Source organism: Geotrypetes seraphini, chromosome 5, assembly GCF_902459505.1.
Source record: "Geotrypetes seraphini chromosome 5, aGeoSer1.1, whole genome shotgun sequence".
Classification (NCBI taxonomy): domain Eukaryota; kingdom Metazoa; phylum Chordata; class Amphibia; order Gymnophiona; family Dermophiidae; genus Geotrypetes; species Geotrypetes seraphini.
In genome coordinates, this window is record NC_047088.1 from 72081986 (window position 1) to 72106642 (window position 24657).

At 42.1% G+C, this 24657-nt stretch overlaps 1 protein-coding gene across 4 annotated transcripts in view; it reads left to right on the forward strand.

Moving 5' to 3' along the window:
- The window catches only part of PCDH19 (protocadherin 19), a 262819-nt gene that overhangs the window by 110782 nt on the left and 127380 nt on the right, over positions 1-24657 (forward strand). For 3 of the 4 annotated variants that reach the window (XR_004539645.1, XM_033946690.1, XM_033946692.1), the window contains exon 3: positions 20068-20126. The exons of the other annotated variant lie outside the window; for it this stretch is intronic. Coding sequence is in view for 2 of the 3 variants with exons in the window: in XM_033946690.1 (XP_033802581.1) it covers positions 20068-20126 (59 nt within the window). In the remaining variant the exon portion in view is untranslated. The remainder of the gene's footprint in view (positions 1-20067; positions 20127-24657) is intronic. 4 annotated transcript variants of the gene reach the window in all.

The following is a 24657-nucleotide window of genomic DNA, read 5'->3' on the forward strand; positions in this document are numbered from 1 at the left end:
AAAAGTGAAGTTTTCAGTAAAATGTGGGGGGTTACAACTCCCCACACCCCCCACAATGCCCCCACAATGCGGCGCGATGTCTATTAAGTAAAGTGGGGGGGTTCCCCCCCATGCCCCCCCGTCGGAGCGCTAAAAACAGTAATTTAGAATGGCGCAGCGGCGCATGCTGCGCTCAATTGTCTGGGCGCGCCTTTGTCCCGGCACGCTTTTGACCTGACACCAGTGGTTAGAGCTACAGCTTCAAAACCCTTAGGTTGTGGATTCAAACCCCATGCTACTCCTTGTCACCCTGGGCAGGTCACTTAATCTTCTACTGCCCCAGGTACATAGATTGTGAGCCTACCAGGACAGATAGGGGAAATGCTTGAAGTACCGGTATGTAAACTTTTTTGAATGTGATTCTAAAACTACAAAAAGGAGGTATACAAGTCCCTTTCCCTTCTGGGATCTCTGTGACTTGTCCATTTTGATGTGTGGATTTCTGTGTTTGAAATCGCATGTTGTAGCAAGTACAGGTAATTGAGCCAACAAACCATCACAAGTTAATGATGGAGCCCTTAGGAAGCCCACTTCCAGTGGCGGCTGGATTTTTGGTGGCAGGACAACTGCCTCTGAGAGACAACCATCTCGGCTTATTGGAAAGTCTGCCCAGATCTTGTCTGTCCATCTGGCTAGATTGCAACCTCCGAGGAAAAGAAACTGATCGGAACGGGCTGCATCTGCCTGGCAGCGTCGTGCAAGTGACAATAATAATATTTGGTGCTGGATGGGCTCCTCAGCCGTTCTTTCCTCGGGCAGGGAGGTTTGTATTCTGCTAAGGAGTTGAGCAGCTTGTCATCTGAATCCTGACTGCAGGGGTCTGGATGGTAGAACTGCAGGGAGCGGCAGTCTTTGCCGTAAATCACGCCACGAACTCTGCAGTACTAATTACTAGGTGAAAGTAATAACCGAGCTGTGTGGTGCACAACTGCTCCTACCCCCCTCTCCCGCTCCCCGGCTTCAGCAGTCCAACACGCTCCAAGCAGGGAGCCTGCAGTTTGTTAAATTAGATATTGTATTTCAGGGAAAGGTCACTTTAAACCAGCGCTGCTTCGACTTTATTATCTCGCTGCGCCAATACAATCTCCACAGGACTAGCCTGTGTGTTGACGTGAGATTAATTGCAGGACCAGTTCGGTATCCTCCACCAGCATCGCCGAATCTCCCAGCAGCAGTTGTCTTTCTCCCTTTCCCCTCAGGTTCATTGTCGTATTTATTGCCACACTAAAAATGCTAATTTTGCTTTTAAGTGGTGCCAGCTGTACAAATAAAATGCAGGAATTATTTATCTTGAAATAGGAAATTAATATGTAAAGTTGGCAATATTTTAGAGTGAGCAACCTAGAGATGGAACCAGATGTTACTGATTTATTGGAAGAGAATAAGTTGATATGCTCAGATGAGTTGTTTTTTTTTTTTTGCTGAGCTGAACACCTGTAAGGTGACATTGGTAGGTAGATATTTGCTTCTGTAAGAGTTGTTTCCAGCTCTAAAGATACACAGGGTTTCATGTACAAGGCAATTTTCTCATAGACAAGTAATGGGAGAAAATCTTGAGAGAGCAGTGATGAAAGCCTTTTTCTACAGATAAAATCTCCTTTGTGGAAATTAGGGCTTAGTGTCGTGTTGAAATGGCTGCAGGTAGACGTACACATATTGTTGATCAATCCAAGGGGTCAGATGCATTGAAGTCAGCCATCGTCGTTAGACCAGTTTTGACTGTTTAAAGATGATTGCATTTGCTGACCCGATGCAGAAAATGGCTCACCGCGTTGTTTTCTGCACGATCGCTCACTCTCCAATCCGACCATGCAAATAAGTTTATTAATATTGAAATGCCATGTAAACTAGCAGAGTGATTCATGTTCTATTATGGCATCCCGATGCACAAACAAAGGTGATCGCTTTTAGCAATCCAAAAAAAGCGACTGGTCAAGACCAGTCGCTTACCTGTCCCACCGATACCAAAATATTTATAACATGCCAAACCTTTTTTTTTTAATGGGCACAGATGCTGTTATCTGCCACATTAAAGAAAAAAACCCCACCCCCCCCAGCCAATGACGGCCTTCCCCAAAATCTGGTGGCAGGAGGGAGTGGGCAACCCTCCTGTTTTTAGGGGGGAAGGAGGAGGGGAGGGTATAGTTCAGGAGGGGGGGTCCTGGCATGGTGGTGGGGGGGCTATGTTGGCAGAAGGGAGTGAGAATACATCCTTCCAATTTTTTCTCACCTGGGTGAGTAGGGGGGGGGAGTGGGCAATGCTGGAAGGAGTGGGCATCCCTCCTGCCATTTTAGCTGCTGCTGGGGGGGGGGGTGGCTTTTGTATTTTTTAAAATGAAACCCACCCACAATATCTGTGCATAAAAGAAAAGATAGGTTTCCTGCCCCGAACAGCTGAGTGGCAAGAAACTTCCCCCACCAGCTCTGTGCATATGTGAGAGTCTCTCTCACAGCGATCAATCAGATGGGCGAGATGTGAATTACAACAAACCTCCTCACAAATTATTTGCATGCAAAGTTTTTAGTGCATCAATAGCTCTTTTAGAATCGGCCAAAAATTGGATCGAAGCAGACTCGTGCAGTGGTACTGATCTTGTTTAGTACATTTACTCCTGGGGAGCTTTGGGGGAGCAGCAATGGTGTTGAAAGAGGGTAAAGATCAGGGCAATACACAGTTTTGATTTTACAAAACTATATATGATATTTCCAAAGAAAAAAATTGCCTGTAGCAAAAGCAAGCAGAAATTTCCACATCTAACTTTTCCTTAGGCAGTACTGAAAACAAAAGATGAGAAAACAATCAGATAGAATGCTCCTTAAATCTTCAACAATATAATGCATTCAGGAAGCACATTACAATGGAGAAGGAAGTGCCTTAGGTTTAGTTTTAAAAGTGGAGAAAAGACCTCAGTGTCAAAGTGGATTTAATAAAATAAAACTCCATCCTCCGGACAAAACAGCTTCAGAAATAATTGTGAAGATGCAGACACATCTTGGTCTAGAAAAACTCCACTCTATATAATCGTTTCTTAGTTGAGTAAAAATATTGATCATATAAATAGCGTAATAACTCTAATAGCTACAAAACTCAAAGCAAAGAAAGAAACAAAAACATATCTGAAGCAGGAATTTCTTCCACAAGATGTAGATGTGTAAGCAGGGTGCAGAAAAGAGATGTTCCAAAGGGTCCGAATGTATCCAAACAGTACTCATCAACAGACCCCCTTCTGCAAACTCCTGACAGGGCCCCTGTTTCGCTATCTTAAGCTTCGTCAGGGGAATAAGCTTCAACTTTGAAGCGATTAGCTCAAGCTGAAGCTTATTCTCCTGATGAAGCTTAACAGGGGCCCTGTCCAGAGTTTGCTGAAGGGGGTCCGTTGTGTTTGGATACAATCGGACCCTTTGTGAAAATCTCTTTTCTACACCCTGCTTACACATCTTGTGGAAAAAATTCCTGCTGCATGCCCTGCTCTTGCTGCCCTGCTCTCTGCCGCCCTTCCCCACAGTGCGAGCCCGTGGTTTTAACCCGCTTTTTTAAAGCGGGGCTACACTTCAGGGAAGGCGGCAGAGAACAGGAGAGCCGGGGCGGGTTTGAACCACGGGATCGCTGAAGTTGGGGCGGCAATTGTAGGAGAGTCAAACTGCTCTTTTCGCTGGAATTTGTACATTGGCAGACCTGCACGGGACGGGGCGCCAGGCCGAATGGTGGGAAACACAACCCAGGGAAAAGAACAGTAGCGCCGAAGCAAAAAAAAAAAAAAAAAAAAGTTAAAAAAGAAAAGTTGCTACAGAGCAAATGCATGCGCAGACCATCTGCAGGCAAAGTAGATGGTCTGCGCATGCGTCGAGATCGCTACACAGTGATCCCTGTCATCGGATGGGGGCATGCCTCCGATCACCCCCATTTGAATATTCTTCCTTCCTGAATCGATCGGCCCTGCCCGGATCGGACATGGATCAGTCACGATCAGGCAGGTTAGTGAATCGGGCCCTAAGGGTTTATGTCTCAACCATCTGGGAAAAAAAAAAAGAATGGGAATGACATTTATGGGAGAGTAGCTGAAAAGAAATGTCTGGTGTCTAAAAAAGACATGGCTGCTTATCACACAGTGCTTTATAATATGAAATTAAACAATAAAATAAGAATAAAAACAATGCAAATATATAGAAATAATAATATAAATTACACCTTATACTAAAGGACATCTGATTATCCACAGGACTGCTGGAATAATGTTCTCAGGATAGATGAGCAAAACCAAACACTGCCTTCTGAAGAAAGAATCTTATTCATTGGAGCAATAGATAATAGGGGAAAACAACTAAAAATGAAAAAAGAAAAAAAAGTAAAAAGATTAACACTTTCTTCACTAAAAAACCCCTTAATAAAAGATAGAAAAAAATAGGCATTAAAAATGAAACATCAGGAACAATGGCTTTTCAGAGCACTGGACACTGCCTTCCTCAATATAGTCCATACACAGACAGTATTGGAGGTATCATAATGGAAAGCTGCTCTGCTGCATTGAGACCTAGATGCCTTGTCATCAATGATAGTCTGTCGTATATGTGAGCATCTTTAGAAAAGGCAACTAAAGTAGCAGATCCAAAATATTGAGAATAGCCAATCTTTCATGTCTTAGATCCATAAGCAGTCTGCAAAAGTTACTTGTTTGAACTTCTGTAACTTTTTTAATTCACATAAAAGGATGGGGTTTGGATGATTGCTTTACAAATTGTTTGCTATAACAGAATTCATTAAAATCTAGATGGTCACGTTTCAGAACATTCTAGAACATAAGAATTGCCATACTGGGAAAGACCAAAGGTCTATCAAGCCAGTATCCTGTTTCCAACAGTGGCCAACCAGGTCACAAGTACCTGGCAAGATCCCAAGGAGAAAAACAGATTTTATGCAGCTTATTCTAAGGATAAGCAGTGGATTTCCCCAAGCCATATTAATAATGGCTTATGGACTTCTCTTTCAGGAAATTATTTAGACCTTTTTTAAACTCTGCTAAGCTAACTGCTTTCTCCACATTCTCCGGCAACAAATTTCAGAGTGTAATTACACGTTGAGTGAAGAAATATTTTCTCCAGTTTGTTTTAAATCTACTACTTAGTAGCATCGTTGCATGCCCCTGTAGTCTTAGTATTTTTGGAAAGAGTAAACAAGAGATTCACATCTACCTTTTCCACTCCACTCAGTATTTTATAGACCTCTGTCATATCTCCCCTGAGCTGTCTCTTCTCTAGACTGAAGAGCCCTAGCCGCTTTAGCCTTTTTTCATAGTGAAGTCGTCCCATCTATTTTATAATTTTATCAATGATCTGGAACTGAAAGTGTAAGAAAATTTACTACACAGTGACTGAAGAAAAGATATGCTTGCTTGGATTGGCAAAGTCAGTGTCTAAGTGTAAACCCTTTTGAAATATTGTGGTAAAGTCTGAAGTAAGTTCTTCATGCAAAGAAGCCCTTACATTGCATGGAACTGAAACAGTTGCTTATTGAAAAATGGGCCATAATTCCTCAAAGGTGATATGAGACTAATCAACAGTTGTAGTTTATATTTTATTGAAGTTATTGCTACTCAGTCAGGTGCAAGCAGTTTCTGAATGAAGGATCACACACACATATATATTTTTTAACTCTGGATTCTTACTGTTGAATCTATTTCCAGGCTGGCATTCCCCACAGGATATATTGATGTTGTTAGGTGCCATCGACTCGTACTCAAGTCCTAGCGACTTGATGAAGGATATACTAGGAGACTGGAAATAGCCACTGCAATAAGGAAGAATAGAGCAGAGCGCAGTGCCATGATTAATCAGAGGCACTCTTGTTGTAGAGTGCAAGACACATGTTTCTTATGGTGCTGCCCGATTCAAGGAAAAATGTTTCAATTTGATTCGCTTTTCCTGCCTAATCGGGCGTTTGTTTGTTTTTTTCAAACGTCCTGGCAGTTTTCTTTTGTAGCCTTTCCATCCCCCTCTTTTCCCTCTCCAATCCCACTATGAAGCTGTGGTGTAAACAAAATAAACAAAAAGTTTTTTCCTCTCCCCACCCTCTCTTTTACAAAACCGTAGAAGTTTTTAGCGGCCGCCGTGGTGCTAACAGCTCCAATGTGCTACTGTTTTGTAAAAAAAAGGGGGGGGGGTCTGTTAGGTCCTAGCTCATGCTCACTAATACCAGCTTTAGCAGGATACACATTTCAAATCTGACATATTGTAATCATAAAGTAGAAAAAATTATTTTTTCTGCTTCCAATGACATATCCAACATTTGTCTCTTTCCCACTGTCTACCATCTATCTCTCTCTCTGCCTTATGCCCTGGGTCAAACCTCTCTATTCCCCTCCATGCAGCTTCTCTCCCTTCCTCCCCTCCATTATCATGTGCAACATTTCTTTCTCTCTTCCCATGCACCATCTCTCCCTGCCCTCTACCCTATGCCCAACATATATCGCTCTCCCAGAGTATCGTATTTTCCCATGTACAGGTTGCCCCTTTGTATAGGCTGCAGGAAATACCTATTCTCGTTTTAAAAATCCTAAATAAGCCGCGGCACTACTGGAGTCCCCTGTACCTTTTAAAATACTGTAGCTCCCTCGCTGGATGGCTGCTGATTGCCTCCTCCAATGTTGCGGCCAGCGGTACAGGGCAGGAGCGATCTATTCGGCATCCAGCCTGGCCCCGCGCTGCTTACTCAATGCCTGCCGCCAGCCACTGCATAAGTTTGTAAAACCCATGTATAAGCTGCGGCCTATACATGATATTGCATTCAATTCTGGTCTCTTTATCTCAAGAAAAATATAGCGACACTAGAAAAGGTTCAAAGAAGAGCGACCGAGATGATAAAGGGGATGGAACTCCTCTCGCATGAGGAAAGACTAAAAAGGTTAGGGCTCTTCAGCTTGGAAAAGAGATGACTGAGGGGAGATATGATTGAAGTCTACAAAATCCTGAGTGGAGTAGAACGGGTACAAGTGGATCAATTTTTTTTTACAGGGAAATACTTTTAAAACCAATAGAAGGAAATATTTTTTCACTCAGAGAATAGTTGTGTTAAGAGAGGATTACGTAGCTGGTTTTAAGAAAGGTTTGGACAATTTCCTGGAGGAAAAGTCCTTAGTCTATTATTGAGACAGACATGGGTAAAGCCTCTTGTTGCCCAGGATCAGTAGCATGGAATCTTGCTACTCTTTGGGTTTTTGCCAGGTACTAGTGACCTGGATTGGCCACCATGAGGACAGGCTACTGGGCTAGAAGGACCATTGGTCTGACCCAGTAAGGCTATTCTTATGTTCTTACCTAACTACTAATCAATGTGTTGCAAACGGGTGAATCTCTTCATGAAAAGGTGGTTGATAGAGTCCAATAAAATATATGCAAAAATATGGCTTTTTCATTTTGCTTGCAGCCTGGCAACTTTGAAGGTAGATGTGAAATTTGAACCTCCAACAGTTTACGCATCTGGGCTCATATTACAGGGTTGATGTTCCAGCTCAGATTAATTGGATGAATATTGTTTTGTACTGTATTTATTTTTCTTTCCAGCTTATGATTTATCTTTAATCTTATCTATTGTTTTGCCTTTTGTCTTTGTTTTGTTCTATTTCTATCATTTAAATTTCTCCAGAATTCTACTGTTCAACGGCTCCCCCTTCTGCTTCTATTCCTTTCTCTCCTCTCTTCTACCTTCCAAAGTATTTAGATCAATGCTGTCTTGTTAAAATGTTTATTTTATTTTTATTTTTCCTCTAACTCTACTTTTCACTTCTCTATTACCCTCCAGGTACTTTAGTTAGATTGTGAGCCTTCGGGACAGTAAGGGAATTTTTCAAGTACCTTTCTTATTTCTAATCTTAATGTATATTTTCTGTAGAACCTAACGGATGTAGCGGTATATAAGAAATAAATTACATTACAAATTACATTACATATTTTGGTGAGGTCTGATATACATGGATGAAGAAAGAAGAAAGTCCAGTGGTTAGGAGAGAAGATTGGGATATTTTAAATAAAAGACTACTTGTAGGGCTTTATTAAATAATGTAAAAAAACTGGTCACTTTTGCAGTAATGCTTCTTGTTAGCCGTCGTGTGCGCTGCAGAGCGAGAACATCTCCTCGGGATGCTGTCTAGTTTAATAACCTGCAGCAAAAGCAGAGCCTGAAATTGAAATCCGACTGCAGACAGACAGCTACCTGACTGCATTTACATATCCCTGCAATAAATATTTCAACGTGTTAATTATACTCTGATAATAAAATACCTTTCCATTTCCTGCCAGATTTGAAAAGGGTTGCACCTGGGAATTTATAAGCAATTAGTTTTGGAGCAGGCTGCGGTCACATTGTTTCTCTTTTGTAAATTGTTCTGTGGTCACCCCCGGACCAGCTATCCATTTTCAGCCTGGAGTTGCTTAGAGGAAAGCCTGTCAGTGCCCCGAGTGTTCAGCGGCCTCTGGAGACTACAGTATTTCCAAGGTTGTGCTTCACGTTGCAGTAGAGCGCCTGTATTTTTCTCTCTTGCTTTCCAGCTAATTTATTTCTGCTCAGAAAAAACAAGATCTCTGCAAATGCAGCGCTTTTGTCCCAGTGGCTTGCGTTTCCTCCATCGGTGTCACTGCTTGCCTGGATTTAAGCAGCATCAGTAGCAGCGCTAGTTACAGCTCACAAAATGCAAAGTTGTCTGTTTCTGGTTTCTTTAGTCTGAAAGGATTTTTGTTTCTTTCTAATGCTTTTTTTTTCTTATATTTTTCATTTTAGGGCAAACATCTTTGTAGGTTGTACATTTGCTTTGGGAGTGGGGGGTGGGGAGTACAACAGGTTCCGCTCTTCAGCTCCAACTGAGCCACAGGCTCTACTGTGGGCCCTCCATATGCATATGCTTCCCCCTTACAGTGTTCAATTCAAACATGTATTCTGCATCCACAGAACCACTCGGCCTCTCCCCCAACAACTGATGTAGAACTAGGACATTTCCCCTTAGAACTTGCCGTACAAAAAAAATACTTATTTCTAATATTATCTCAGCTCTGGCAATAAAAACTTTCTCAGTACCAGGCAGATGGCGAAGTAATACAAAATTGAACAAAAAAATTCACTCAGGACTTCGAGCAAAACTACTATTCCAGCATATCTTCTAAAACTTGTATATAGGGACACTACCTAGGAAAAGGCAACGCTGTAAATGGGACCTAGAACATCAGTACACCTGCTGAGAAAACCGAACACACAAAATTACTACAGATCCTTACACAGACACTCCGCGCCATCAGAATATTCATCCCTTGGTCACTCTCACACAAAATAGATAGGCCCTCATGACGTACATATTAAGGGCCACTTTTATTAAAGGGTAAGGTTACAAGATTTTTCGGTCCAAACAAAGAAGATGAGTGTTCCTGCCCCATTCCGGCCACAGCCTCGCCCTGTTCCTCCCCCAACCCTGGCCCCAAGCAAACCTCGTCTCTTTGGGGCCGCTTCTGGAGGACATCTGCACGTGCAATGATGTCACATGCATGCAACATCATCATGTTGGATGCCCTCCAGACGCGTCCCCAAGCTCCCATCAGTTTTCAAAACTCTTGACAAAACTGCTGGGTTTTGAAAACACTGTCCAGATGCCAGGACAGTCCTCTAAAAAAGAGGACATGTGTAGGTAAATCCAGATAACCCTACTAAAGTGCATTAAGCTCTTAAGGCAGCATTAGCATAGAAAAATAGGTTATCATAAAACACATTAAAGTGTTTTGAGGTATGTTGCCTGCTTCGTTACCAAGCACATGCTATTTTTTAAAGAATTTTGTTTGTTGTTTCTTGAGAGGGTGTGTCATGCCTGGAGAGTGCAAAACAGGGGAAAACAGAATCACAGATAAAATGCTAAAAAACAAGAATGGAATTGTCCAAAGATGAATGATGTGCACAAAAATAGTGTCCACAAGCTCGTCTGTAGGTGAAAAGATCTTTATTCATCCAATATCGTCATGGTACAACCAATGATTCAGTGACTCGACACGTACATGTTTCGGCCAACAGGCCTGCCTCAGGAGTGTTGAGAATCACAATATGAGCTACTGCAAAAACGCATGGACACAACCAAGAGTATACACAAAATCTGAAAAAACTGGTACGCTGAACAACTCAAACCCGACTAGGATCAGGGCGTGAGTTGTTCAGCGTACCAGTTTTTTCAGATTTTGTGTATACTCTTGGTTGTGTCCATGCGTTTTTGCAGTAGCTCATATTGTGATTCTCAACACTCCTGAGGCAGGCCTGTTGGCCGAAACATGTACGTGTCGAGTCACTGAATCATTGGTTGTACCATGACGATATTGGATGAATAAAGATCTTTTCACCTACAGACGAGCTTGTGGACACTATTTTAGTGCACATCATTCATCTTTGGACAATTCCATTCTTGTTTTTATGCCTGGAGAGTGTGCATTCCTGTGTTACCTGGCTAACATGTTATGATTAGCGCATGCTAACTGGATAATGCAAGGTTAATGGAGGAGAACCTAGCATATTCTAAATAGCTAATGAGAACATTAGCGTACAGCCTTGATAAACCCCCAAAAAATAACCCCTCCCCCCAAAAAAAAAAAGAAAGAAAGAAAAGCCCTAAATGTGCTGCATTAAAACTGGGTTTTGAACTTGGGAAAGTCCCTCATTAAAATGCACTAAGTCCAAGTTTTACCACACTTTAATAAAAGATCCTTTAAGTGACCATAAACTAATAGAAATATGTAGAGAAAAATGCAGCTGAAACCTCCAGAAAACAGATTCTTGAATGCAGCACACCACCAGAAAAACATAAATATTTTTCCCTTGTACTGTAAAAATAATGAGATACCAGATGCCAGGGTTGGCACTTGGAAAAGGGGGGGGGGGGGGCTGTTTTGCAGCTAAGGCAATTGAAGAGGTGAGTTCCAAAACCTGTCAAGTACAAAAAGCTGTTTTCTGGATAAATGTGAGTTTTTATTTCTAAAGAATTCTCTTGAACAAAAGAAATTTCTTTTCACTGAATATTCTATACTTTATGAATAAATGTATTTTAATGCAAATTTGACACATTCTATGGCTGTCTATAAAATCAGTCTGTTTCTAGTTTGAACTTTTTTTTTTTTAATGTACTTAACAGGTTTTCAAACTCAACAATTGCTTTGGACCCCTAGGCCAGAAAGAGCCATATAAGTGTGAAGCTAAAGAAGGCACAGCTTATTAATAGACTTGGGGTCCCCTCCCAACTTTCTACCCTGGGCTCCAGAAAAATTACTGGCTCTCTACATTCCCAAAACTGCTATATTCCAATCACTAAACAGAAAATAAAATTATTCTTTGTACTTTTGTTGCCTGGTCATTTTATTTTTCTGCATCCCTCTGTCTTCTCTTAATTCTCTTTCTAGGAACTATTATCCATTTGACATTTCTTCTCTTTCCATGTCCTAACATCCATCTGCTTCCTGTGCCCCTGTCCTTATCATGCCCTGTGTCCAGCGTCTCTTCTTTGTGTTCCTTTCCTTATCCTCCCCCATGTCTAGCATCTTCTCAAGTCTCTCCTTTATGTGTATCATCCCACTCTTTGTCCAGAATCTTTCCCATTCCTTCTTTTATGTCCAACATTCCTTCTCTATGTCCATATTCCCTGTCCCAATTCAGCATCTCCCTTTTTATTTCCCTATCATCCTCTGTGTCCTTATCCCCCATTCTATCCCAAGCCCTTTCCTTTCTTCCCCAGTGGTCTAGCATCTTTCCCCATACCCTTATTTTCCTCCCCATCTCTTCTCCAAATCTCCCTGTTCCTCGCTGCAACTTCCTTTCCTATGTTCCTGCTGGCCCCCTCACTGATGGCTCTGAAGACTGGAAAAAAAACAAAAGGAATTGACCCCAAAATATCCACAAAGAAGAAAATCCAGAGAAAACCAAAAAAACTCTGTGGAGTGATGATGTTCCTAAATGGACTTTATTTGAAAGTATCAAAGTTCCAAAGGTACACTAAAATCATCCACATAAAATAATTCCATCCACATAAAAGTAAATCATCCACATAAGAGCCTTAAAGGACCTAGTCCTCTAGGGATAAAGGACCTAACACGGTCCGCGTTTCGACAAAAAGTCTTCTTCAGGGGTCCCTGGGGGTCCTATAAAGGTGTGTACATGGGAAACAATTGTGTGGTGAACCGGAAGTGAGACACTGCTTGCATTTGCAATGGAATGGAATGGAAAGTATGTACCATAAATTTGAATCTTATGCATATGAGAAGAAATTGTTTTCTCGATCTTCCACAAACTTGACACGAAACAAATCACCTTGGCCATTCTTAGATTCATATGTTCGTTCTGCTCTATAGACACTTCTGCCTCTCTCTTTCTCTCTCTATATCTCTCTCTATTTCTCATTCTCTCTCTCTTCCTTTATCTTTCTCTCTCTTTCTCTTATCCCTCCTGCTTCTCTGTCTTCTTCTATTCCTTTTCTAAGCAGTTCCAGATACTCTGGATCCTTCTCATTAATCTAGTTTTATTCAAATGATTGTAGATACGAATATTTGATACATGATTTTTATTATGATCTATATGTTTGAACTGCTTTCTGTTTATAATTCCTATAATATTCAATAAAATCATTGAACTAAAAAAAAAATAAATAAATAAAAGAATCCAATATATTTTTTTAAAGCATTGATTTTTATACACCCTTCAGCAGAGCCATCAGCATGCACCTGATTAGAGGCCCCATGCTGCCTTCTAATCTTCATTTTGCTGATGAAGGTCTTCAGGTGGCCTGGTGTGAGTCACAGTGACAACAGAGGTGGTTGGAGGTTGGAAGGAATAATCCTTGAGTCCAGCTGTCAGCAGAGTACTAGCATTTACAGCAGCTAATTTTCTATTTTGATGGCCTCCAGTCTCCCTCTGTGAAAATCAGCTAGATTAGCCAAATACAGGTCAAACTGCCTGTGTATTCACATCACTTAAATGCAGAGGTGCCAAAGGGGAGAAATTCCAAAACAGTAGATTTTCATTAGATGCTCCTTCTACTGTTCCCAAGGGAAGATTCTCAATGCTTTGCGGTAAAAACCGACGGGCCGATGTCGATGCCATTCTTGTAATGATTTTAAAAAGGTGAGTCATGGGTTAAGAAGGGGAGGGTCTTTTGGTGAGGAGTTTAGGTCCTTTAGGTCTTCACGAAGGATTAACACAGAAGACCTTACTGGTTCTGCTATTGTTTGCTTATTTTGCTGTTGTGTTTTGTATATAACTCATAAAAAATTTTAATAAAAATTATTTACAAAAAAATGTAAGTCATTTTATAAAAACAGCCCATGCAAATGAGGATCAAAGGAGGGGCCTTAAGCAACATGGGTCAATCAGAGCCTTAGGCCCCTCCCCAGTGCATCCCAGGATGGACTGGGAAGGGGAAGGCCTGCCATTTTGTAAGAGGCAGGCCTGCCAGCTGGAGTGGATAGGCATTCCTCCATCTGGACTTCCTGAATAAGGTAGGGAGGGGTGAAGGGGTCGTCAGGGGGAGTTGTAGGGGAGTTGGGTGACAGCGGGAGAGAATGGGGATCTCTTCTGCCAATCTTCAATTTGGAGTTTGTTTTTTAATTTGCGTTTGTGTTTGTGGGGGGGGGGGGAGGGGGTGTCTGATTTCAAAACTTTCTTGTCAGTGCCTGAGCCAATCAGCGCTCAGACCCTGATCAGAAAGTAAAGCTATGATAGCTCAGACCTTTCAGCAAATTTTGGCCGCAAATGTGGCACAACGAGATTAGAGAATCACTCGACGATTATAGAGAATCACTCGGAGTGTTCATTTTAATATTAATGACCTCGTCGTACTACATTTGCATGGCAGTATCGGAGACTGCTAGAAAACACAGAAAAGACCACGGTAAGCCGTTTTGAATCTGTCACTAAAATGCATGCACACTAAACTGGCTGGAACCGGTTTAGCGAGAACATTAAAGGCACATTTTAGTTTTTAGAATCTTCTCCCCAGTCAGCTCCATCCCATTCCATTAATCCCATCACTGCTCTGCCTTGCCTCTCCTACCCCCCCTCCGTTTAGTCCACTCCCCCCATTCCTTTTATTTAGGCTGGTGTTTCAGGTTGGGGTATCAGACAGGAACAGATGAAATGTAGCTGCTTGCACTTCCCGCTAATGATTTCATTCATCACCAAATTAGCAGCAGGATGTACCCGACTTCCTAGGTTGGAACCTGCTTGCTTTGCTGGCTGGAGAGTGAGCAATGGTAGGACATTGCACTGGATGGAACTTTCCCTGTTTTTGTGTGTGTTGTGAGGGGAGGTGGGAGAGAAAAAGAAATGGTCAAGACTAGGTTAGGTTTGGCACCACTGTGTCTTCAGCAGAAGGTGAAGGAATATCTGTTACGCTCTGAATTCAGGATTGGTTTCTGATGCTTCACTGAGGATGATGCTTATAAGCAAATTTGGAATACAGTTCTTTGGAGGTAATTCTATAAATGGATGCCTCTGTTAAGGCACTCTGATGCTCTGGAGTGAGAGCCTATTCTATAATGCAGTGGTTCCAAACCTGGCCCTGGAGGCACCCCAGTCAGTCAGTTTTTTGGGTTTTCCACAATAAATATGCGTGAGAGAAATTTGCAAATCTCTCTCATGAATAGTCATTGTGGATAGCCTGGAAACCTGGCTGACTGGGGTGCCTCCAGGACCAGGTTTGGGAACCACTGCATGGGAACCAATGGCATCTTGGGGCAGAAGACGCCCATTATAAAAGATCAGTTATGTCAGTCACAGATCTGCTATAACTGGGGGCAATCATAACTTACAGTATTCTTTAAAGTGTGCATTATAAGATAATTACTATGGTTTCTCATCGATTAAAAGTCATTAGACATCTACATGAGTTATTAGCATTTGAAAATTTGTGTTTGGTTTTGCATCTGGGGTTTTACCTTTGTTTGATTACTGCAATGGACTGCTAGTGGGAATATCTAAAAATATTTAGGAATGCTTCAAATTGCACAGAATGCAGCAGCAAGAGTGTTAACTGGTTTGGCTAGATACGAGTTATGCATATCACTCTCTTAAAGCTCTGCATTGGTTACCTATAGAATTTAGAATCATGTTTAAACCACTCTGATCTTTAAAGCATTAAAGGGTTTGATTTCACCTATTTTGGCATCAATGTTAAAATTATACCAACCATCAAGACCTCTTAGATCAATGAACACCTTCTTAGTAGAAGTTCCCTCTTTTCACAAGATCAGATTAGAATGTTAAAGGAAAACTTTATTTCAGATTATAGGACCTATAATATGGAATGCTTTTTCTCCTGAGGTTCGGGCTATTGCAACTTTCCAACTATTTAAGAAGGAATTAAAAAACACATAGGGGTCCTTTTACTAAGGCGCTCTAGCCATTTTAGCGCACGATAAATATTAGCACGTGTTAATGGACGCATTAACATTTAGCGCGCGTGAAAACGGTTAGCACACCTTAGTAAAAGGACCCCATAGTTTTTGAGAGCGTTTGCATTGAATCAGTTGGATAATGTATTTAATTGATAACAGGAGGAAGATTACATAATGCTTAGATGAATCATGCTGATATGGTTTTGTTTCTCTGTTTGTGTTCTGTACGTCTGAGTTTTATGGATTATTTTATTATATATGTTTTATTGGAAACCGCAGAGAACTTTGGATTGTGCAGTATAGAAATATGTAAAAATAAATAAATAAGTGGCAGTCCTGCCCATGCCCCATCTCTTCACATTCCTTCTTTACATTCAGGCACCCAGATTTACAGGCCCATGCAACTTAATTGGATAATGAGCCAATCAGTGTCAGTCATTGAATGTCATCAACCAATGATTGACATTAATTAGCTCCAATTAGAATTTGCACATATCTGGTTTCACACTAGTCTCAAGTTTTCTTAAAATTTGTTATACCGCCTATAGTAACTTCTAGGCAGTTTACAATAATAAAATTATTAAAAATGGCAAATGAACATTAAGACTTACAGAACGGACAAACAGACAGAACATTGCTTGTGTCATATCCATTTGATTACAAGGGGTTAGAGGGGAGAGGAAGACATTTAAGGTAAAAACTCTAAGGAAGGGAAAATTATGTTTGTGTTGAAGAGATGGCAATAGTATGATGCTTATAAATCAAACGCATCCTTGAATAGAAAGGTCTTCAGATCCAATTTAAATCTGTCCATAGAAGATTTTTCACGGAGATGGGAAGGCATGGAATTTTGTAATTGTCGGGCTAAAACTGAAAATATGGAGGAACGTATAGTATCGTAAATAATTTGTTGAGGCGAGGGTGTTGCACCCAACTCCCATAGCATGTATCTCAGAAGGGGATGCGGCCATGGGAGGGGGTATGAGTGGATCAGAGGAGGTGTTCCTAAAAGTTGCCCAGGCTATGTTCAGCACAAATAGCATGCAAATTATATGCACACCATTTGTGCTGAGCAATCTGGTAAAAGGGAGAGGAACTACCAGAGCTCATAAGCAAATTTTTTTTACTTGTGACTTGCCCAGGATCAAACCTGCAACCTCTGGCTGCTGAGGCAGGAGCTCTAACCACTAAGCCACTTCTCCACACTGGGTAGGGTTGCACTTGAGCTCTGATAAGCAGCAGCAAAAAGGTCCAAGGCTGGAAGTTCTTTTGCTCAAGTACAGGAGGAGTGGTTACAGCTCCTACCTGAGCAACCTGAGGCTGTGGGTTTGATTCTGAGCAAAAGTTTTAGAGTGATTTGAACAAAAACATGGCTGTTGTGCGTCTGTTATGTGAGTGAATGTCCCGTGCCTAACATCTGCATTCTGCCCATAGGCATGGGACACACACTCACATGACAGATGCACAAACAGCTACCGGCATTTCCAGACCTCCGGTAAAATTTTACCCGGTAAGAGGTAGGCGTTCTTTTTTGTGCATCACAAGGAGAGCTTATTTAAATACCAATGAGCATAGGGTTCTTAGTGGTTGCTATGGCAATCGGTAAAAGCCCCCAAGAATCCTTTTGAGCAGCGGAGGATGAGCTGCTCTGCAAGTAAGACTGGCTACAAGCAGTCTTGCGTGCATGGCAGACTTTTGTGTATCAGGGCCTCAGATGTTATTCTGTAAATAGGTATGTAAGTGTGTTTTCACACAGATCTGCCATTTCTGCTCCATTTTAGCACCTTGTATTCATTAGAAAGCTTTTCTGTACTGAAAACTGTGCACAGAAGTAGTGCCTAGTGTTAGGCATCTTATATAGAATTCCCCCATGTGTAGGTTTACCATGTGGCTCCAGAAAAAGGAGGATGGATTGAGACATCTGGATTTATTTCCATTGCTTTCAATGGAAGTAAAACCCAGATGTCTCAATCAGTCCTCCTTTTTCTGGAGCCATATGGTAACCCTACAAGCTACAGTGGAGTTTTTAATGCGATTGTTTCATTGCTACTGTTCTTCCCTGCTAAGTTTTTTGTTTGCGGTTCTATTTGATACCTTATCCACCTGGGACCCATGAAGAAGGCGTGTTTACCAAAACACGGACCGTGTTAGGTCCTTTGGTTTGGTTCCAGGGGGTAACATTAACCGCATTCATAAATTCTGTTTTAATAAATTTAGCCTGCATCTTTGTACATTTGTCTGCAGTTCTCTTTGTTTTGGAACCCTACATGCGTGTGCATAATTGTAAGCATCTCAATACAGAATTGCCTCCTTTATATAGTTGTGCTTCTATGGTAGAATAAATAACCCGTTGACGTGTGGTTGGACAGAGAGCTTTGCATTTAGGAAAAAGTTAAAGACTCCCTTATTTACCGAGGAATTTGTGAAGTAAAGCAGGGATGGCTGATTTGTGAAGATGGGGATGATTGAGGCGGCCAAGAGTATGGGTGCTGTTATATAGTTTTATTCTCATGTCATCTGGATTTTTTTTAATGATTGTGCTTTGCAATAGAGAATGACACGGGGAAAAAAAATTATCACCGTTCCTGCCCCATCCCCGCGAGCTCAGTTCCCGTCCCTGCCCTGTCCCCGTGAGCTCAGTTCCCGTCCCCGCCCTGCAAACTGTCAGATCCCACCCGCACAAGCCTCGAATAGTTATGATTTTATATAGAACTTATTTTATTAAAATATAAAAAGACTATTCTGTACAATTGTCATTTTATAAACACAAATAATACAGAGCAAAACCCCTGTCTCCCCTCCCTTTCACAAATATCCCCTCCACTTTTGTGAGAACTGAACAAACCAAATTAGTACAGAATGCTACATAGAAAAAATCAAGCTAATAGAATATTTCAGTCACACATGGCAGGAATAGTATTAGGGGAGAGCAACTAGGGCAGGGGTGTCAATCGAGGGCCACAATCCAGTTGGGTTTTCAGGATTTCCCCAATGAATATGCATGAGATCTATTTGCATGCACTGCTTTCAATGCACATTCATTAGGGAAATCCTGAAAACCCAACTTGATTGTGGCCCTTGAGGAGGGACTTTGACACCCCTGAACTAGGGCAACTGTCCCCTGGTCAGAGAAGAGCCCTAAGCCAGCTGAAAGCTAAAGAAGCACAGCCTGGGCTTTGCGGTTAGCAGTTATGTCTAATATCAGCTCTAGCAGGATACATATTTCAAATCTGAAATATTCTGGTAATTTTATTCTTCAAATCACATTGGTCTCAGGCTTTGGTTTTGGGTTCCTTCTGTCTTTATCGTGATATGGCTGGCTCCTGAAGGTAAAATAGGTGCAAGAGGAGCTGGAGAGGAGATGCAGAGTCTGACACGGGTGCAATTTTTTTACCACCGGAGCAAGACTTTTCACCGCTTCCACAGGGCGGTGAAAGGTCTTGTCCCCATTCCCGCGGGTCGGTGAAAGGTCTTGTCCCCATTCTTGCGGTAAACCAGTTGCAAATGTCCCCATTCCTGCAGATTTACTGCGGTGACCACAGCTTATCGCAGTAAACGGTCCCCGTGTCATTCTCTACTTTGCAATGAGTGTATTGATTATATAATAAACAAAGAGAAATGAAAGAAGGAGATTCCCAACCAATGCCGAAGACTTATTGGAGATTTGAATTTCAAGCATTTACAGTACAAATGTTTACTCTATCACTTATGCACTTGCAATGTGGCTGGAAGAGAGTTTGAATGTTTTAGGGAAAGAGGGGTTTGTTTGTTTTGGGGGTTTTTTTTTCCAATCTGCTCATCTTATTGATGCCTGTGTTTTGAGAGAGGACAGAGGCTGCAGGACAGTAACACATACCTGTCTCCACGGTGATATTCTGATAACTACAAGAGTTGTCATGTGAAAATTCAAAGCTGTATATATACTGGAAGAGGTCACAAATCAATAGATTATGAGATTTAAAAAAACCCACAAAAAACCAGAAACAGAGCCTGAGAGAGATATTTGTGAACCCCAGGGGCATTGTTATAATTGAGCTAGGGTTACTAGACGTTCGGATTTACCTGGCCATGCACTCTTAGGTGTACATGAGCCACTTGTTGGGAGTAGGTGGCACTGCGCATGGTCAAGGTAGGGACAAGGCAGAGGAAAGGCTCCATCAGCCAGAGATGTTCTCTCTGCCACTGTAGCATTTGGAGAACCTGGTGAGCAGGTGGGTGGGAGGAAGATGCCAGATCCAGGTACAGTAGGTGTGTGGGCAGGGGGTGGAGATGCTAGACCCGGTCCTCCTGCCCAAGACCTACTGAGTCCCTGCTTCGCCACTGATGAACCTTAAGTTATGTTTTCTTTAGATTCCCCCCCAGTCTTGCACACCTCTTTTAGATGGTTTATTAAGGGACCCTGGATTGTGTATGTGTGTTTCTTTTAACATATCTTTCCTGGACGTGGCTGGGATGTATGTTGCCCTGGATTGCCTTTTCAAGGTTGGTATGCTGTTTTGGATCTAGCCCTTTGGGCTGGTGATACTGCTTATAGATTCCTCAAGGAGAGGCTTCATTATACTCGTGGTCTGTATAGCTCTCAAGTACATCAAAGAGATGTGTGTAACCTGCTCCCTTTCTCTTCTCTTTCAGACCGAAAACTATTCGTTTGATTCCAACTACGTTAACAGCAGAGCACATCTGATAAAAAGGTACATGGTTTATTGTTTCCTTCTTTATTCTTCAACTCACACAGCTTAATGAGTAATTTCATTAAGTCTTTTTTTTTTTTTTTTTTTTACATATGTGGCCACATACACACATGAGGCAAGTCAGAGGAAGGTAACAAAAATGGTAAGGGTAGGGTTACCATATTTGTGAAGACAAAAAAGAAAAGAGGACACATGACTCCGCCACACTGTACTCATTTCCTTGGTCCCCCTTCCCATCCTTTTTCTTTCTCCTTTCCAACAATCCTCTACCCCCACGGATCTTTCTTTCTCTCTCTCTCTCTCTCTCTCCCTCTCTCTCTCTCTCCTTCCAATCTTCTCTTCTGCTGTTTCTCTCTCCCCTCCTATCCTGAACTTTTCTCAATAGTACTTTCTCCTTTCCATAATGCTTCTCCAGCCCTCCCTCCCTCCATGCTGTTTTACAAACCTCCTTCCTCCCTCCATGCTGTTTCTCCAGCCATCCTTCCTCCCTCCATGCTATTTCTCCAATCCCCTCTATGCTATTTCTCCCTCCCTCCCTTCCTTCATGCTGTTTTTTCAGCCCTTTTCCCTCCCTCCTTCCATCCCTCCATGCTGTTTCTCCAACTCTCCGTCCCTCCCTTCATTTCTTCATGCTGTTTCTCAAGCCCTCCTTCATGCCATTTCTCCAGCCCCCTCCCCTCTCTGATGCTACTCGCTAGCTCCCGACTCCCCCATCTACCTCTTCCTTGGCCGACCGCCGTAATTGAATCTTCGGGCAGCTGGCAACGAGGAGAACCTCCTGCTGCTGGTCTGCCCTAGAAGCTTCCTCTCTGCATCGACTTCATTTTCCTGCATAGATGGGACTTGCAAAGAGGCGATTTCTGGGACAGACCGGCGGCAGCAGGCTCTGCTTGTTGCTGCTGCCAGCTGCCTGAAGATTAGATTACAGTGACCGGCTGGGGAGCAGGTAGATAGGACAGTTGGGAGAGCTGGCTAAACCCAGACAACCTCCCCCCTGGAAAGTCCTCGAAAAAGAGGACATGTCTGGATTTTCCCGGACGTCTGGTTTCCGTAGGTATGGAGTTTGTGCCTGACTCATATGTTTAAATATGTGAAAGGTATACATACTGTATATAAACAGATAATTATCGGAGATGGGGACACAGTAGATCTAAAGAACATGAATTGAGGTTGCAGGGTGGTAGACTTGGGAGTAATGTCAGGAAGTACTATTTTATTGAGAGAGTGGTAGATGCTTGCAACCCCTCCCCTCCCCCTCAGGAACAAGTTCAAAAATGTGTGGGATAAACACAGAAGATACCTATACATAGAATCAATTAGATGCCCTTCACATTTTAAACAGGGCATAGAGCAGGAGGTTGGTTGTCTTGTTGGGCAGACTGGATAGACCATACAGGTCTGCTATCATGGGGCTCATAACCCCCAAAATTAAAACATTCAAAAAACTGCCTAATTCAGCACTTGAATGTCCTAATTGCTGGGACATCCAAGTGCCAATGATCAAAATTCTTCTTGGACATCTAGCGAGACATTTCTTCCACTGTGCGTCGAGTTCCAGGGGGCGTACTGGTGTGTGTTGGGCTTACTTAACTTAGACGTCTTGCAGCAATAATCAAACCTTTTCCAAAACGTCCTGGACAGAACTTAGACATTCAGAGCTAGACCTGTTTTAGAAGTGTCTAAGTGCCACAAAGGGATCAAAACTGACCAGATGACCACTGGATACCTTAAGGTGTGACCCCACATACTCCTCCACTGCTTACTGGTGTGGTAGACAGGTGGTTCTAGTAGGTTTTGAGGGAGTTTCAGAGGGTTCAGCATAAATTATAAGGGGTATTTGGTGAGATGAACTTCTGGCATTCTTTATATGAAGTTCACAGCAGTGCCCTCTAAGGTGTCCTACTGCTGTTTGACATGTCTGTGAGGCCAATTCATCACAATGCTGGCCTCTCCTACATTCAAATGGTCTGGATTTGGACATTTTAAACATGGACATTTCTTTGGTTGAAAATAGGGTATAAAGTTAAACGTTCTAAGGGTTGGACATCCTGTTAGCCTAGACATCCAAGTAGACAATTAATTAATTTTTTTTTTTTTTTTGGGGGGGGGGAGATGTCTAGTAGTTCGGCTTTTGAAATTGGACATTTCTGTGCTTTCGACTTTGGACATCCTTTTTGAAAATGGCCCTCCACGTAATAGGCCTGTTATAAAATACCAACTGGCTTAAATGTATATGCCTTGTCAAGAAGGTGCGTGCTTTGTCAGTTGTCGTAGCTGGGGGTGGGGCCTCGATGAAGCATGGGCGGGATTTGCAAATATACCCATTGATTATAAAATAAGTGAACTAAGTATAAAACATAGACTGTGAGCCTACTAGGGACAGAGGAAGTACCTGTATATAAATATGTGAACTGCTTTGGTTGTATCACAGAAAGGTGGTATATCAAGTTTCAAGTTTATTAAATATTTCATATACCGCCTAATCAGACTTCTAGGTTGTATACAATATTAATTAAAATATATTGAGTATAATACAATTTTAAAATTGGTAGTCATCTTTAAAGGAAGTTAATACATCTGAGAATGCTTTAACCAAGGACAAACGAGAACATAAGGAAAAAGGTTGGAACTACAATATTATCGAGAAAGAGAGAACAATTAAAGAAAACACACTGGGAATGGTTGCTGCGGTGGGAGGGAGCATGTTTTTGCCCTTACAAGGACAGTTAGGTTTCAAAGGCATCGACAAAAAAGAATGTTTTTAACTTTGTTTTAAATTGATTTGGAGATGATTCTACACGTAAATAATTAGGAATGGAATTCCAAAGGGAGGGAGCAGACATTGTAAAAATACTCGATCTCATTGTGTTTATATCAGATGTGTTACCCTTTCCCTTATCCGGCATGTGTAAGCTGTATGAGTGAATATTTACACCTGCTCTCAAAGAAATGTAAATATCTGTGCCTGCATTCAAGACATTATTTCTGCTTATACTTTACAAAGGAACCTAGGTGCCTAAGGGCCTCATAATCGAAAGAGAAAAACGTCCAAAAACCAGCCTAAGTCAGCACTTGGACGATCATAAAAGAAAGATGTCCAAGTGCCGGGGTTTTGGACATGTTTACAAATGACCTAGGCCTTCCCAGTGCCGCTGAACAACCAGAGCTAAACGGGCATTTCAGCAGGAGTGTCGAGGGTGGGATTTGAGCAGGCCGTAGGCCGTGCTAGACTTAGTCATACTGAATGTATAACTGAAAGTTTTACAACACAGCCTAGACGGAATTTGGACGTTGTGACTAGGCCATTTAAAACATGATCTAAGTTACAAAAAACTATATAAGCCAGATAAGCACTGTAAACACATAGTACAGACACCCACACACTACCCCAGTGATCACCGACCCTCCCCCCAAAAAAAAATGATAATCACAACTTTAAATATCTGCCTCCAGAACATCAGCACCTGGCAGCCTGCCATAGGAAAGCCTAGTAGAGCTGCACAGAGGCGGCTTAAGTCGTCTTGGGGGTGGGTTAGGGACCCATAGAGAGGAAGACCCAGGCCCATAAGCCACTGTAATCACTACATTCATGGTGAAACATGTGCACTCCCCCAAAAACCCCTAAACCCTTTTGTACTGCCATATAAGTGGCTCCTGTAGCTGTAAGGGCTATTGGGGTTGTAAACAGGTGGTATAGTACGTTTTGGGGGTGTTTTGGGATGCTCACTATGACCTATAAGAGAGCTGTAGTGAGATATTTATGGGGCACCCTTTTTGTGAAGTTCACAGTAGTGCCCTGTAAGGTACCCCACTATTCAGGTGCCATGTCTGGGTGTCCAGTCCATCACTTTGCTGACCCCTCCCACGTCCAACAGGGCTTATTCTAGGCGTTTTTGACTTGGATGAATATTTGGATGAAAATGTGGTATAAAGATGGATGATTTAGCAGCTTGGACAATCAGACGGCTGGACGTATAGTTAGATGATTTTCAAAAAAATATATATATATTTTTTGAAAATGTGTCCTAAGCTGTGTCTGACTTTGGACGACTTGCGACTTAGACGAAATCGGACTTAGACGTTTCTTTCGATTATGCCCCTCCACATGTCGTGGTAAAATAGCACCTAACCATGGCTTCTTAACCTAGGTGCCCTGTTATAAAATGACCCTCTGCCTATATATCTTTTTATATCTATATATATAAAATTGGAGGTATGTATGTGTGTATGTATGTGTGTGTGTGTGTATGTGTCGCGATCACGCAAAAACGGCTTGACCGATTTGAACGAAACTTGGTATGCAGATCCCTCACTACCTGGGGTGATATGTTCTGGGGGTCTCGCGGCCCACCTGCACACGTGGGCGGAGCTACAAACAGAACATCAGATTTCACCCATTCATGTCAATGGAAAAAAATGTAAAAAGCTGCCATTCTCACAGTAATTCAAAAACGGCTTGACCGATTTGAACAAACCTTGGTATGCAGATCCCTCACTACCTGGGGTGATATGTTCTGGGGGTCTCCCGGCC